At 36.0% G+C, this 16,283-nt stretch overlaps 1 protein-coding gene across 9 annotated transcripts in view; it reads right to left on the minus strand.

Moving 5' to 3' along the window:
• EPHA7 (EPH receptor A7) overlaps positions 1-16,283 on the minus strand; it is a 203,342-nt gene that overhangs the window by 63,462 nt on the left and 123,597 nt on the right. For 5 of the 9 annotated variants that reach the window (XM_074896067.1, XM_074896066.1, XM_074896059.1 and 2 more), the window contains 5 exons: positions 15,918-16,042; positions 12,423-12,591; positions 6,763-6,871; positions 6,018-6,073; positions 1,439-1,564 (listed from right to left, as the gene is read on the minus strand). In XM_074896067.1, the coding sequence (XP_074752168.1) occupies positions 1,439-1,564; positions 6,018-6,073; positions 6,763-6,871; positions 12,423-12,591; positions 15,918-16,042 (585 nt within the window). Of the gene's footprint in view, positions 1-1,438; positions 1,565-6,017; positions 6,074-6,762; positions 6,882-12,417; positions 12,592-15,917; positions 16,043-16,283 lie in introns of all 9 variants that reach the window. The other 4 variants (XM_074896061.1, XM_074896064.1, XM_074896065.1 and 1 more) reach the window with 3 other exon arrangements.

The raw sequence follows: 16,283 nt of genomic DNA on the forward strand, positions 1-16,283 counted from the left end.
TTTCTTCAGAATGACTACTGACACACATTAGGTTTTTTGGTATCAGTTATTAAAATCAAGACCAAATTCATCTGCAGTCAAGAAAATTAACATTCTGGAATGACTCTGTCATAACAGTGAAAATATGTTTTAAATTGTATTTGCAACTGAAGCGTTTTCAGCATTTTGCTCAGAAGGCATCTCCAAAGTCCAACTGAATATATCTTTGTGCTCTGAACTGTTGCTACGTTGATAGCTTTTTAACTCAAAGCAAAAGAAAAAAGCTCCGTAATTTTTCTGTGCTAATCTTGAATTTAGATCTTGCATATTGTGTATTTATTAGAAGAGATGTTACCATTCCAGGATCACAAAAATTACTAGTTAGCAAGGGCTGGATTCTTATGTTCTTACTCATCTGAAAGAATAATTTGCTCAGCAGTGTTGTTAATTTCAACGGTACTATTCCTTGATTAAGACATGATTCAACATGAGTGAGGTTACTTTAAAGAGGCATTTCTAAACATAAGAGAATTCTAAATGTAAAGATTTTTTTTACAGGTAAACCAGCATATTTTAGAGACATTTCTTCTCTTTAAATAATACCACAGTATGTAATTTAAAGTGCATGCCAAACTACAGGGTGATTTAAAAAGTATTCTGCTAATACTTTTATAAAACAACAGGACAGCAAAAGAACATTTCCTCCAGGAATCCAAAGTATTTGATATTTTTCTTACCCATGGAAACTTAATTTCACTACACAGAGTAGTGCAATAAAAATGTCACATATCTTATTAATGCAAACAAATGAAACTGCCTTTTTAAAGCATGAACACCATGGTTTAAGTAGGTGGTAGACAGTTCAAGAGGAAGAAAAGCAATGTAATGCTGGTGCAATTACAATCAGTCATGAGAAGTTAAACAATAACTTTTTGTATTCGTAAAATATCAAAAAGAAAAACGGTAGAACAAAAAACAGCCTTAGGGAAGATTTTGTTATACAGAAACAGGACCGTCCTAGTCTCTAAGATTTTGTGCTGCAGCCAGTTTTCCTTATTCACATGAACAAAAATTCAGAGGTCAAAAAGCCCTCTTGCTAAAGGAAACCGAGCAGAATTTGCACTCATGCCTAACACCTTTACTCTGACAGTAAATAATAGGCAGCAAAACTGGCCCCCTCCCCCCAATTAATTTTTAACAGCAGATACAGAATTAGAAACTCACAAGCTTTCAATGTCAAGCAAGACTCTTCATTTACTTATCTGTTTTTTGTTGTTTTTTCCCCCTTGTTTGTTTTTACATTTTAGAAGCGAGTGCAGCTTCATTGCTCTTAACCACTCTGGCAAATGCAAGAAGTTCTTCTATTCTTGAGGTATAATTATTTGCCTGTCATTATGATGTATGAGTTTCGATCCCGGCTAAATGAAACAGTTGAATCAGGAAGCCACAGCAGCCTTACCTGCACCAATCACACGCTCAATTTTAATACAAGAGGCATCTAGCTCCTTGGCGAATTGATGGACAGCTCTATTTGGGTCCTCGTAGGTTTCAGGGTCAATGTAGGTTTTGGTGCCTGGAAATTTAACTGTAATGATGTAAGAAAGCATGACTGTGATGAAGCAAAGGCACTTATTGTGCAGTCAGCCCAGGAATTTCATTATGCAGAGTGCTCCTTGGAAGAGTGAACCTGCTTCCACACTGCTTGAGTCAGAGCTGCTCTGAGAGGCAACCTTAGTTTTAGGCATCATCTGCAAGCATGCTGACACAAGTACACAATCCCATCTCTAAAAATGACTAACATTAGCATCTGCGTCTCCACCTTGAAGTGAAAGAAGTAATAAATATTAAATAGTGTTCAATGGAATAAAATGCAAGTGTTGAGTAGGAGTAAAAATAAACCAGGGGAAGAGGTATAAAACCAGCAGAGGAGGTGAAACTTTCTTTTCTGTGTAAGGACAGTTTATCTGTCTTTTTTCAGGTTGCATAAACAGCATTTCTTTATGTTATCTCTGTCTTCTAGTGGGATTTGAAAGGCTCCTCCACCTACTTCAATTTGCTTCAACTACTGAATATAATGTTATTTACAGACTATGGCAGTAGCCAATCTAAACTATTGACAGCACTTAGAATTTATATCCTTAGGTATGTTTCTTGCACCAGAATATGAACATGAGAAACGCTTGTAGTTAACTTGTAAAGGCACAGGAAGGCAAGGTTGGGTCTGTGTCACAATTATTCCCTCTCTGAATCCCCTAAGTGAATAATATGCAGCAGCTTGGATTTTGCTCCCTCCTCCAGTACAGCACTTACTGCAACTCAGGCAGCGCAGCGCTCTGGCCGGCATGAGGTTTTTTCCCTTAGTTTGCTGCTGATTGAGGAAAATTATTTTTTGCTCTTCTGGTGAAAGTAGAAAACTTCTGGTGAAAGTAGAGCAACCCTGGAAATCCATTAATCAAACAATTTTTATGAAATAAATTCATCTCACAAGGATTACATTCTTAAGCTTTAATTAAATCAGTGAATTAAAACTCCATATGAAAATGCAAGAATGTTCCTCTGCTAATTGTTATATTGATATACAAGAATAGGATCAAAAATCAATACAAAACATAAATAATTTATGGTTCTTTTTAATCTTTTAATAGAACATAAAATATATTAAGTTTGAAAATATATTGAGGAATAGCTTGGTAATCATATGTATTTATGTTTCAGATGGTATTACTAATCAAAAAAACTCCAGATCCTCATAAGAAGGAAAAAGCTAGAGAAATTCTTTGAGTAATCTAATGACTTTACATCCAGAGAAATTATTTGAAATGTTGCTCAGATGTTATTATCTGTCATATTATGTATGTAAATAGATGTTCTTCTAATCGCATTGATTATGCTACACATTTTTGAAGTTATAAATATTTATTTCTTAAAACCAAAAAAGACTACAGAAAATTAGAAGGCGGCAATAGGTTAACCTCCTGTAATAGAGCTTTCAGGCAGGGAGACAGAGAAGGAGCCACCCTCTTGTGTTTGCGATAAGGGACCTGGACTGGAGGTAAAATTGTGAATCTCAAGTGGGCCTCTGATGGTTCTTTATTCCAGCTGTCATAAAACATTTTGACACGCCAAGGCTATCCTGGCATACCAACATGAAATAATGCTGTCCTGGATTGCAGACATTGTTAGAAGAAAATGGTAGGAGGAAACTAAAATATAAATCTGAATTGCTTGACTAAACTGCTCCACCGTACTTGTATCTTTAAGTGTAGCACTTGACGTCACAGAGAGTAGAGGGGGACTAAAATGAAATGTATGATACTCTGTTAAATACAATGCTTTAAAGACTGCTTTTAAAAAATGGTTATTTGTAAATTTTTGTGTTAAGCAAGTGTTTGCTGTAAGTTGCATTTCTGAAAATCCAATCTGGCACCTCAGCACAGAAGAAGGTTGTCTAGATGTTATGGAGCAAAATGACACCAAGCTGGTGTTCACAGCTCTGTGACCAAGGTGGTGACTACAACAGACTCTCATCCTGTACATGGTTATCAAATAAAATTAAATAATACACCTTCAATCAACGGACTGAAAAACTAGCTTGGCAAAAAGTGACTTATATTTGGTACTATGATTTTAAAAAGACTGTGTGTGCTAACTGTTCTGACTGATTTGCTGGATAACAAGATATCTTGAAAGTAAAATGAGGGAAATGAACACTTAGAAAATCTTACATTTCTGGATCAACTATTAATCATTAAGTAGCAGCTTTCATATTAATTCAATTTCACTGAAACAAAAAATGTCACCAATAATGGAGACAAGGAAAAGAATTATTTAGCTAGCATATTCCTTTTGTTTATATAATTACATACAAGACTACATAGTTGATCTTTTCCTTCAAGGATGTAACAGGGATTTAAAAAGTGAAAGTAGTAGGCCTTTTGAAGACATGAAAAGCTTATAATGCATCTATGAGAGACAAATTTCAAATCCATCACTCCCAGAATAGTAACATTTAAATAGCTTCAGATCTTTGATGAATTCTTTAAAATCAGCTGCACTGCAAAGTGCATGATAAATAATTCTTATCCCATTATTATTTTCCACCTTTCTTGCACAGACTATGAATTGATTGACTAAAGCTGCAATGATGTCACTACTTATTTTAATATCACTGAATTTAAACGATTCAGGTAGCAACACACCCAAACTCAGGGAGCATGAACAAATTCCAGCTAGTCAGATTTTTTCAGGGCACAAATGTGAAACAGAAACCTTGATCTGATTTTGAGTGGAGCTTTGGCTAGAACTACTCATTTAACAATGCATGCATTGAGAAGATGCTATGAATTTGTGACTAGCGGCTACTTCATTACATTCTGATAATAGCTCAAGATTTTAACATATGCAAAATAAGATAAACCATATTGCTTCCATAAAAAAAATCTGATGGATTTAAGCTACAGCTGCAATTATTGGTAGACAACAAAGGCTACATACAAAATAGCATGACTAAACGGCAAGTTCTACTGATAAGAGAGTTACCAGGTGTCCTGGTTTTGGCTGGCATAGAGTTAATTTTCTTTCTAGTAGCTGGTACAGTGCTGTGTTTTGGATTTAGCAGGAGAATAATGTTGATAATATACTGATATTATAGTTGTTGCTAAGTAGCACTTATCCTAAATCAACGATTTTTCAGTTTCCCATGTTCTGCCAGTGAGGAGGTACACAAGAAGCTGGGAGGGAGCATGGCCAAGACAGCTGACCTGAACTAGCCAAAGGGATATTCCATACTATAGAACATCATGCTCAATATATGAACTGGGGGGAGTTGGCCGTGAAGGGTGGATTGCTGTTTGGGAATCTGTCAGATGGTGGTGAGCAATGGCATTGTCAATGTGAGGCCTGAACCCACGTCTACCCTGGGATTAAGGGTCTACCATGCTCTACTGACTGAGCTAGCTGCACACCATGAGCTTTACTTTCTTTTCTGATTCTCCTCCCCATCCCACTGGGAGAGGGGAGGAGCAAGCAAGCAGCTGCATGGCAGGTAGCTGCTGGCTAGAGCTAAACCACAACACCAGGTATGGGAGAGGACTTGAAACCCAGGCATTGTTCTGTGTCAGAATCTATATTCAGTTTAATTCTATTATGTGATTTTGCTATTTTGGATGCTGAAAATAAATTTGAAACTTAATTTTACCATACTTCCTGAGTTAATGACTGATTCTAGAATAAATTAAAACATTTTTAATTTTTCATGTCAAAATATTACAGTTGAAATGAGAAAGGGCTAAAAAAAGACATTAAAAAAAAATTTGATAAAAATGAAACTATGCTTGCATAAGCCTTCCTCTCCCCTTGAATTTTCAATTGTCATTAACACAAGAAAGATGTATTTCATTGAATTTTCTCAGCATAAATTCATTTCTAGCATAAATTCAGATAGTAGCTGTGATTTTAACAAGCGAGGCTTTAGGTGCTAATCTTAGCTAGGCAAGTGATTCTAGAACAGAGAACAGTAATGAAGTAGCTGACCTTTCTTTTCATATTAAATATTCTATTTTTAAGGACATTATGTTTTGTAAATATTGATGCTACAGTATTCACAGTAGCAGAAAACAGCTTTTGAGCAGAACAGCTTCATTGTTAGGGTGATGCAGTGACCCACGCTTTCTTAATCTGATGTTTGACTGAGGTGAAGATCATACAGTCACTCAGGTCTCTCAAATATTGCACCTCAGAGGGATCATTAGGATGGTGTGAAACATATATTCAGAGCAGCCAAAAGAAAAAGAAAGCAGAATAAAAACAACAGTATATCATACACATGTATAGAAATAAAACTGTGTGAGCAATGTTGACTTTAATCTGCATTCTTTTTGTGTAGGTCACATTTTTAAAGTGTTTAACTTCCCACTTGCTATTTACACAACATTTTTGAATTTCTTATGGCTTTGTCTTTCATGGAGTGTTTTTTTACTATTGTCTACACCATTGCAGTTGGGAATTTTTGAAAGGGGAAAAAAAAGCAAAACACTTACAATGAAAATAAAGTTCTTCATCCCCTTCTTGATCAGCTTTGCTATAGCCACAATGTCTGAAAAGAAAGACACCAGCTTTACTGGTAAATAATTATTTACTTCCTCACAGCTAAAGTCCTGACAACATCAGTTCTGCAGACTGGGATTTTCAGTCACTGAGCACCTAACTCCTTGTAGGCCCTTTGAAAGTTTCAGCTATAGTTCTCTTGGCAGCAGAGTTTTAAATAAATCATGAGCAGTTGCAATCAAAAAGCTTTTGTATCAAATACCAGTTGGGACAGGTCCTAAAGAGAAAATTCTAGTTCTGGTGAAAAGCTTCCACGGATAAAACAGAGGATTAAAGGACTTGAAAGCAGAATACTGTTTTACATGAGAGTACTCTTAAACTTACTGCTGTGCCTCTTTTTCTTGAATGTAAAGTCAATTAAAGGCTGATCAGATAAAGTGTCAGACCTCTGTGTGAGAAAACTGAACAGAAGGAGGGACTTTAAGGAGTATAAGTAAAGAATCTGCTAGGGGTTCCTTTTACAGTGCATTTATATAGGACAAAAAGAACATCTTGATTTAAGTGTGTCTTACCAAAGAGGACAACCAGTATAATTGATAACAGGATTTAAATTAAAATTGTTTTTACTAAATATTACTTCTGTTTCAGTTTTGCAAATTACTATCCCAGATTAGACTATGTCTTCAGAGCTCAAAAGAGTGGGGTTAGATGTGCTTATGCCTATGCAAGGTGCAATACCTTCGCCCAATGATGAATCCAAACACCATGAAGACCAGAATGATGGTTCCTGCCACAGCAACTACAGCTATGATAATAACAGGATTCTGTTCACTGGAAACAGCCGTGGCTACAAACAGAGCACAGAGCAGAGATTAGTTTCAAATTATTCCCTACAAAGGAACTGCAAAAAATTAAGTCAACCATCATGTACTGCAGATGTTATTTTACCTTTTCCTGAAAGTATTACATTGATATAATTAGTCTAAAGAAGGGCCTCCACTAGAAATTCATCCAAATACTGCATGAGTTAATGATCATCTAGAGGGAATAAAAAGGAGCTATGGTGGAACTGACTTGGCCAAAGTGGTACAGCCATTAGCTGAAGGCCAGTACCAGCCACTTCCACTCCCTCCTATTGCTGCACTGCCTTCTGTTTTGCTCAGTGGCTGACTCCTTCCTAAAAGGGAAGACCTGGATATCCCAGTAAGGGTGGACAGTAGGAGAATAATTCCTGAAGAGCTCTGCTTCTAGCCTCCCCTTTAAAACTGGTTGATATGACTTTGAGGCTACCTAAGGAAATAGTATCTTAACTATAAGAAGAATGTTTGAGATGAAGCACTACTAACACAGATTTCCTAGTTAGCACACTTTCATCTCTTACTGTTATTAATCATTGTAAATTGCTATTATTACTTACCATTTGTTTCTGTTAGCAATGAAAAGGTGCTTCCACATATACAAAATGGAATTCTCCATGCTTCAGAGAATTTACATGCTAAAATATCCACACATTACTGCTCTTTTTATTCAGGTATGCCAATGCTATTAATATATGCAAATGTATGCATGTCACATTAATGTAAACTGAGGATGTAAATACTTAACCTGAGAAACCTTAAAGTTTGTTAGACACATTGCTTGCCCAACATCTAATGAGGGCGACCATGTACTCAGTCACATTAAATGTACTCAGCTCTACTGAACTCTGTGGAGCTATGCTGATTTTCAACAGTAAGGATCTAGCTCAAGAGACTAAGAATAAAGGAGAAGAATCAGGCAGTGATGCTGAGGAAGGGACTGTGAAAGTGTGAGTCATCTGGAAGCAGCAGAGCAATAAAAGAAAAAAAAATTAAAACCAACTGATAGCTGATTAACTAAATTGTAGATGGTATGTTAATATGCTGGTAGCGGTAACTGAACAAGAATGTCCATATGAGGATTTTATGAATTCCACAGAATCAGGTTCCTGTTGCAGACTTAGGAGATTCCCACAGGAAAAAAAAAAATAAATTCTGTCCTAGGAGAAGTGAGCCAATCAATATGATTTGTTTTGTCACTGACCTGTATCAACTGCTTCACCTCCCCCTCCCCCCTTTAATTTTATTTCTTAGAGAAACTTTATAATTTTGCTATGTTCTACCTAATGCAGGTGAGGAGGATCTCATTATTCATATCAGTCTTTAACTTAAAAGAACAAATGCTTGAGTAACTATAACTTTCTGAGATACCTAGGTCGATAGGATACTACTGCAGGCCTGCATATATCGCACTTGTGGAACCTTAGGAAATGAATGGTCACTATCTTGTGCAAGAGAGTAGGGGCATGAGTAATACAACTCAGTTCCTGGAACATCACTAGGCCATCAAAGCAAGACAACAAGGTCAAATTTATGTAAAATACAGCATTTCCTAAAACTGTTCCCTTCTCTCTTTGAACTTCAGTGCAAACCTCACTTCGAAGTCAAGAAGAGACATCATCCTATCACAATGGCCAGGGTCTGAAGCTGATTGCATTAGATGTTCCAGTCTAACAGAGTCTGGAAAAATACTTAGCCCAGCCTGTCACCTAATCTAACAACCATGTTGAGTGCATAGAGGTTGACATATGTGAGTGGGTTGCTCTGCATAATTGCCTTACAGATCTTGGGTACTGGCACATTCTGGAAGGAAGCCAAGGATATGATTTGGGCTCTGGAAAATGTTGGGGACATGGTACACTGGTCAACTGGTAATATAGGTGAGATGCAATATATTATGTATTTTTACATCTCAAAAAAAAAGAAGGTCTGATTGTGGGCATGGTCTGCTATGAATTCAGTGACAGCTGTCTAAGTGTACAGGTGAATCAGAACCCAGCTTCTGTAATGATCACTGTGATTTCGCAGAGATAAAGATGCCAGAGCATTCTTAGAGGAATAATTTTGGGGTGCAGATGATCCTTTCAGGGGGTGTGTGGCATGGTTACCTGTCACTGGTGTTGCCACAACGGTGATGGCAGGAAACCACCAGCAGGACAGGGAAGACTGCCCTTACCTCTGCTTAAACTCTACTCAAACTCAGAGGGCGAGACAGGGACCTGGTGCTTGGGCAATCAGCTTCAGCCGATACCTAATCTGATGTTATGATATTTGCATATCCAGGTGAATGAGGCAATGCTTAATTTAAAAGAGTTAAAACCACCTTTTAAATACATGGTTGTAGGGATGTGGAATGGATATCCAAACACCCTGGAGGATTTAGGAAAGATCAGCTGTAAAAGCTGTGCTGCTTCTCCAGTGACATTTTGTCATGCAAGCAACCTGAAATCTATGATTTGGAGAAAAGAACTTCTGATTATGTCCACCATGAAAGCCTCTATGATAAATATTACTTTCTTAAATATTATGTTTTATGTCTTCAGTAAAAATTTGTAGCAGTGTTATTTCAGACATTAGGAATAAATTTTACAGCTGCATATTACTTCAATATTGCTTGATTTAAATTGATTCACGGCAAAAGGAAAAAGCAGTCTTCTTCATGCCAGGTTGTAATGAGTCCTTTTACTTTAACATTGAGAGCTGTAACAAGCGACACAATACCCTTCAATTACAAAAAGCACAGAATCATCTTTAGATCCACTGACTAAAAGACATTTAACATAACTTTTAAATATTTCAGTGACTCGAAAGATAAAATTCCCACTTAAGTGATAATTTATGCATTTATATTTTCATCCTGAGGCATTTCTGTCTCTAACAACCAGCAATGATTCCAAAAACAAACAAAAAAATACAATTATTAAAATATTTTTATCTGGGGAAAACACAGTATAGAATAAAAATTTCCTCCATTTCTATAGCATTTTTACTTCGTAATTGCAAAATTTTTACATAAATATATATGCAATGCCCAACATGTATGATATGTGCAAATACAAATACAAAATATGTACATTTTACATATCAGATAATATTAATATAATGGACATAGTTCATCAAATATTGAAAAGTGGCCATGCAGCTTCTATCACAATTCAGAAACTGGAACACAATATGAAAATCTACTTAATCAATAGCACCATCCAAAAGGTGCCAACTGGTTGAAGTGCCAGGAGAACTTCAGGTAGGCAACATGACTAGCTGACTGTGATGGTCACTATATATATTCTGACATATACTTTGACATATTTAAAAGCTGCATGCAGAAATCCACTGGAATAACGAGGAGCAAATATCTCTAAACTTTAGCATAACACTGGTTTACTGCTCATCTGTACATTACTTCATTTGAGATATATTTCCTAAAAATGATTCCATAAAGGTCTTCCTTTAATGTTAACAAAAGACTAATTTGATTAGCCTGTAAGTTCTGATAAAATTATAATTAAAATATGAGGAACAAATATTTTTGTGTAAAACAATTCTAGAAGAATTCAATGGAATTAACTATCTTTTTATCAATATTTTAATTATTTCTGAAAACCATATATGGAAGATTGTGAATGCTTATCCTTGATGGGAATTATATTCTATAATATCTTCTCAAGATAATGGAAAATATGACACTTTTAAAATTTTCTTTAATGATAGCACATGACATTTTACATGGCATGTCAAAACACAAAGCTGGCCTGTGACACGAGAAAAATCTGTGCATACTGGCCAAATATGTTGCTGGTATATATGCAGTTTTTCATCACCTAAATCAGAAAAAGGTAACATAAGTGTGGTTGGTGTTGCATTTATTCTAGGATTTATTCTAGGATTTCCTAATCTTCCATATGGTGACCACACTCCAGCCAAGACTGTTTCCTTCTGAAATTATCTTTTCTAATCTTAGCATAATACTTAAATTCAGTATATTAAAAATACTCAGGTAATTGTGGAAATGTTGAGGAAATATTTTAGTCTACCAATTTTAAACCACTATGGACAATAGATTAGCTAATTAGTAGAAATTTATGACAGATTATGACAGACTTGTAATTTGTTTTCCAGAAATCTATCCAAAATAAGCAATTACTTCTGGCTATACCTCAGGTTCCCATTCTGCAAAACGAGGATTCTGCTACTGACTTTAAAGCAGAACTCCACAGATGGCAAGTATGCTATCAGACACAGAACTAATAATATTAGTTATAGCAGTTTGTTGGTGATATTATGTTAATTACTATTTCCATTATGTCTATTAGATATACTGTATTATTCATTACTGAGAGTTTTCATACTCTGTGTGGAAGCAAGGTGGAATCAAGACCTAACCACTGTGTTTTAAGAATACCCACAAATTGTTGAGGTGACACCTGGCTGCAGTTAATAAGATGCAATAGTGTGTGTCCACACCGTAGACATGCTGCATAGAGGCAGTGAGCAGAGGCTATGTATTCTCAGCTCCAAATCTGGCTGACCAGAGGAGGTCAGACAGGTCAATCTGAAGCAAGTGACCCAAAACAGAGGAACCAAATTTGGGGCTGTGACAGAGTAGTGAAGCTCCCAAGCAGAAGAGGCAGTTCCTGTGAATGGGCTCATGGCTGTCAGGTCTCAGTGATGGAAGTGTTTCTTTCTGAAGACTCAAAATGTGGAAGATTTTCTCTAAGCATACATGCACATATCCACACCGGTGAGGAAAAAAGGTATCAGTGTGACTTTTAGACAAATAATTTAGACTAATAAGGGCACAAGACTGGTTTCAGCATCGTGAAAAGAGCAAGCTCTCTCAAAATGTTACCTCTCTTCTGAGATGTCTCAGCCAGATTCTCTGGTGTACTGTACTGAGAGAGCTTGTACTTCAGCTTTGTACTTTCCATTGTGAGGAGTTTTGAGAAATTATTTTCTTTACACAGCTTACAACATATTACATGAGCCTTGGAGAAACCTAGTACTTTTGAGACCTCTTTTTCTATACTAAAATCAAGTACAAACTAGCCAATGAAATAAAAAGATGCTAAGGATGAACATACAGCTTAAATAAGACACGCATAAATAAAAACATGAAGAGGTTTTTCAGGAAATCAAACAGGGAAAAAATGACCCGGAAATGCCTCTGTGGGCTGAAATCCCTTCTCTCCCCAGTTACAGAAGAATCTAATAGAGTTATTCAGCTCACCGCTACTCACTTCTCTTGTAGGGGGAAAGAGGTGTGTATTTCAATGAAAAAAAAAAAAGATTTCTTTGTGTTAGAAGGGCATCAGAGGGGAAGAACCTGATATGTTACAATTCTTCTCCAGCTAATTATGACTGTAATTTGTAGTTCTAATTGCAGTTCTAACTAACTGAAGGTCATGCTTCAAAATACAGTGACAAAAATCCACGTTCATGTAGAACTTCATTCTTTCGAGTACTGCCTATGACTTTTTCCTTTCTTGGTTTACTTAATACTTCTACTGAAAGTGTTAATTTCCTATAAATCTAATTGTTTACCTGTGGCTTCTTCTAGTGTGGCAACATCCAGTCTAGGGCTGTAATTTCCATAACCAGCAGCAGTAAAAGCACGAATCTGGAAAACATACACTGTTCCTGGTTTTAGATTATTAATAGAAGCTGAAGTGGACTTGGTTTTCACTGTTGAATAGGTCCTCTCCCTTTGATCCTGGAAACAATAAGACAAAAGATTAAATGACATTTACAGGTCAGGTTTAATCATGGTTGCACACCAGCAACTGACAGCCACTCTGGGTAGTTTATTTCAATTTGTTGAATGCTTTTTTTCCCAACATAAAAAATAAAGCATACTCTGTGGACTATTACAAAACACTATCAATGCAATGAGGAGCTGTAAGTGTAACATAAAACTCAAATGGGATGCTCATGTTGTTAGTCATAAAACATCCAGACATAAAATGATTACTTCTTTGGCTCTGATTACATTTTGTGAAATTTTGATGAGAAAATATCCTGATCACAGCTTTCCAGAGGGATCTGTGGGGTCTAAGCAGTTCAAGGACAGGGAACTCTGTTCTTTCATGGTCAGAACATCTTTCCTTGCTACCTTCCAATACGTTTAAAAAATACAGTACTGCCAATGTATAACTGGCTAGATTTTGCACCAAATTCTGAGGTCCTTAACTCAGTTTTCAGTTAGTTTTTTTTTTTTTTTTTTTTTTTTTTTCTTCTGGCTTTTAATCTTTCTCAGGTTTTGACTCTATGTCACCAAGAAGAACCTACGGAACAAAACTCGGTATGACACCCCCCAATTTGCAGCTGTAAGATTACAAAACCTATGAGTAATAACTCTCAAATACTACAAAAATTGTATCACAGATCATTACAGTACTCAAAAAGCCCTACTTATTCACCACATTTACTGATCCAGATTATCATTCATCATAGATATGTGCAGCCCAGTTGATTTTTGGCAGCAGATGCAACCCTGATTTGAAGGGCAGAAGAGATGAATTAACCAACCGTCTGAATGCACGCTATGACCAGAGAAGCATGAGCCGTACGAGGCAGTGCTAATGAGATGGATACAGAAGGAAGGAATAAATCTGTAACTCATTTCAGTAGTACTTCACCAGCTAAAAATGATGGAGAACCTTCCCCTCTGCAGTCAGTAAAGCAGCAAAAGCTTTTGCTGAAATACAGAGTTAAATACAAAATGCATGATTTTTTTTTTTTTCCCCAGAGATTCAGTAATGGCTTCTCCTGGGTCTTGCCCAGTCTGTCATTTGACCAAGCCAGCTTGGCTAACAACAATTTTTCATATCTTCTCCAAGAGGGTTTAAATCATCTGTAAGTGAGGACCATGGTAGAATGTATGTTGGTATGTGAGAAAGAACAAGAATGACTGAGAGATGAGAAACAAGTGTAAGGAAACTGTAAACAGTCAAGTTCATGACTGTAAGCCAAATTGGAACTTCAGAGTTTGGGTTTTGATACATAAATGAGCCATATTTGAATTGCCAGCAGTTCTTGTATTCAAACTAAACAAGTAACAAAGAAATAAAAATAACCTGCACTAGAAATCTCACAGGAGAGGCTTACTTGGGAGATTTCAGGCAGTTTCCATTCCAGCCCTAGCCAGAAATGAGAGGTGAAAAAAACACTTATCAGAATATTTCAGAACCACAAAAATGTTTGATTTGTTTCTAAAAGGAGCTGAAAGTTCACATCTTGTTTTCCTTTTAAACTAAAGGAACAAAACTTAAACTGCCTCTCACATTTTGAGCAAGAAGCTTATGAAGTAGTTTTCAAGCTGAACTACATTATTTTGGAAGGAAGACAAGCATTTAAGTATTTGTGTTAAAATTGTCTCACTGAATTAAAGGTATATAGTCCAGTTTATCTGTGACTGTTTGTAAGATAAGATTCTTATTCTCTGTAATACTGGTAGGTTTCCTTTCATTACAAAAGAACTTTAACACCAGTTCTTGTCTTTGCAAACATAGGAAACTGGCAATGAACATATAGGGAAAATAATAAAAGCCACAATCTAAAAGCTATCACTATATGAAAAGTCTAGTGTCTTGATAATTTTTCCACCACCTACTGAAATTATTTTATTTTATCAGATTAGAAACTATTCTGCCTATTTAAAAAAAAAAAAAAAAAAATTGTTTGTGTTTTTTTCCATGCAGAGAAGAGTTTTGCCTTCAGTAAATATGCAAACTTTTTATATGTATGGGCTTTACTTATGGGTGTGTGTACACACACATGCTTGAGGAACAAAAATTACCTGCTAAAATCAGTAAATTTTTTAACTAAAAATTGTTTAGCTATCTGTACATATCTGGTAAATTTTGTAAAGTGAGTTAGCGTCAACAAATAAACATTTTATTCCCTTCCCAAATCATATAAAGATCTTTTAATAAGTACATTTGTGTAATTCAGCACTGAAAATTAAATGCGACACTTGATACTAGATCCAATCTGGTCTTAATTTATCTATTTATATGTCACCTAGTAAACTGACATGGTCTTTTTGATATAGAGGTACTATTACCTTGTTTGCAGAGATAATATGACTTCACAAGTGATCACAAAGGAGTTCCTTTGTTCGTTTCTTTGATTTATTTTTTTTTCTCCCAGAATGTTTTATAAAAGATAGGAATATGTTACATGCTGCAGGAAATTTCCCAGAGAATCTGGAGAAGCCACACTTAGACTGGGTCCCATGACAAACACGTAGCTGCACAACCTGTCTTTGCTCTGCTTTCATCCAGTTTACGGTTGCATGTGGCCCTACTTATACGCTTGTCAGAATTTTTTTATTCTGGACTACTTCAAAGTTATCATGAATGAAGCCCTAGACACGCTGAAATGAATGGCAAAACTCTGACTGACATCAATAAGATTGCAATTTCACTCTACTAGAAACAGAGATCACTTAATCTACTATTGAAAAGCAGCCCTCGATTCATTATTGTGTTGAGAGAACAAGTGAAAAATAAATTTCACAATGCTGGGCCTTTTTAAAAGGACAAATAAGGAATATTTATCAGCTGAAACTGGAGGAATTGCTTTGGAAGTTTTCAGACACCAAACTGAAGCTGCCCAGCTCATAAAGAAATACCAAATACTAAAGAGTTGTATTTGATATACCACATCAAGTCTGGAATTGCAGTGACACAGAAGGAAATGAAACAAGCTTTAAACAAAATGTAGGAGACGGAAAAATGACAAATATGGTAAAATATCCAAGTCCAAATTAACAATTAAAAAAAAAAACAACCTGGAAAGAAGGCAGTTTTCAAATGGATATTTCATTTTTGGGATACCTAAATACAATATATGAGACATGTGATAGCAATAATAATTGCAGGGATCTGCTAGTTATTAAAACCAAGCAAAATCACCATGACTTTGAAGAGATGGGATAGTTGATAGCTGATAGTTTTAACATTGTTCCCCAACGCAGCAAGCCAACATGAAGCAAACAGCACACTGTTGTACATTACAGATAATCTTAGCACTTACTTTCTCATAATACTTGATTTCATATTCAGTAATGACTCCATTGGGATGTTCTGGTTCCTGCCAGGAAAGCTCCACGCTCCTCTGCAGCACTCTCTCTTTCATTACTCCACTAACTTGCGAGGGAGCTGTTTGGACAAGATGTGTCAATAAATAAAAAGCAAATTTGTTAGATGCCTAAAATCAAATGTCATTACAGATCCACCCCATGCCGAGCCACTTTCATTACAGTAAAAGAAAGCACCTTTTCATAGCTCACAATTCAAAGCTAATGAATATTCAAGCAGGACCCTATTACTGTCCATAATCTTAGAATGGAAATTGAATTAAAGTGCAAACAGCAAAAAGTGGCATTGTTCAAGTTAGTGC

The sequence above is a fragment of the Athene noctua genome, chromosome 1 (assembly GCF_965140245.1).
Source record: "Athene noctua chromosome 1, bAthNoc1.hap1.1, whole genome shotgun sequence".
Taxonomy (NCBI): Eukaryota; Metazoa; Chordata; class Aves; order Strigiformes; family Strigidae; genus Athene; species Athene noctua.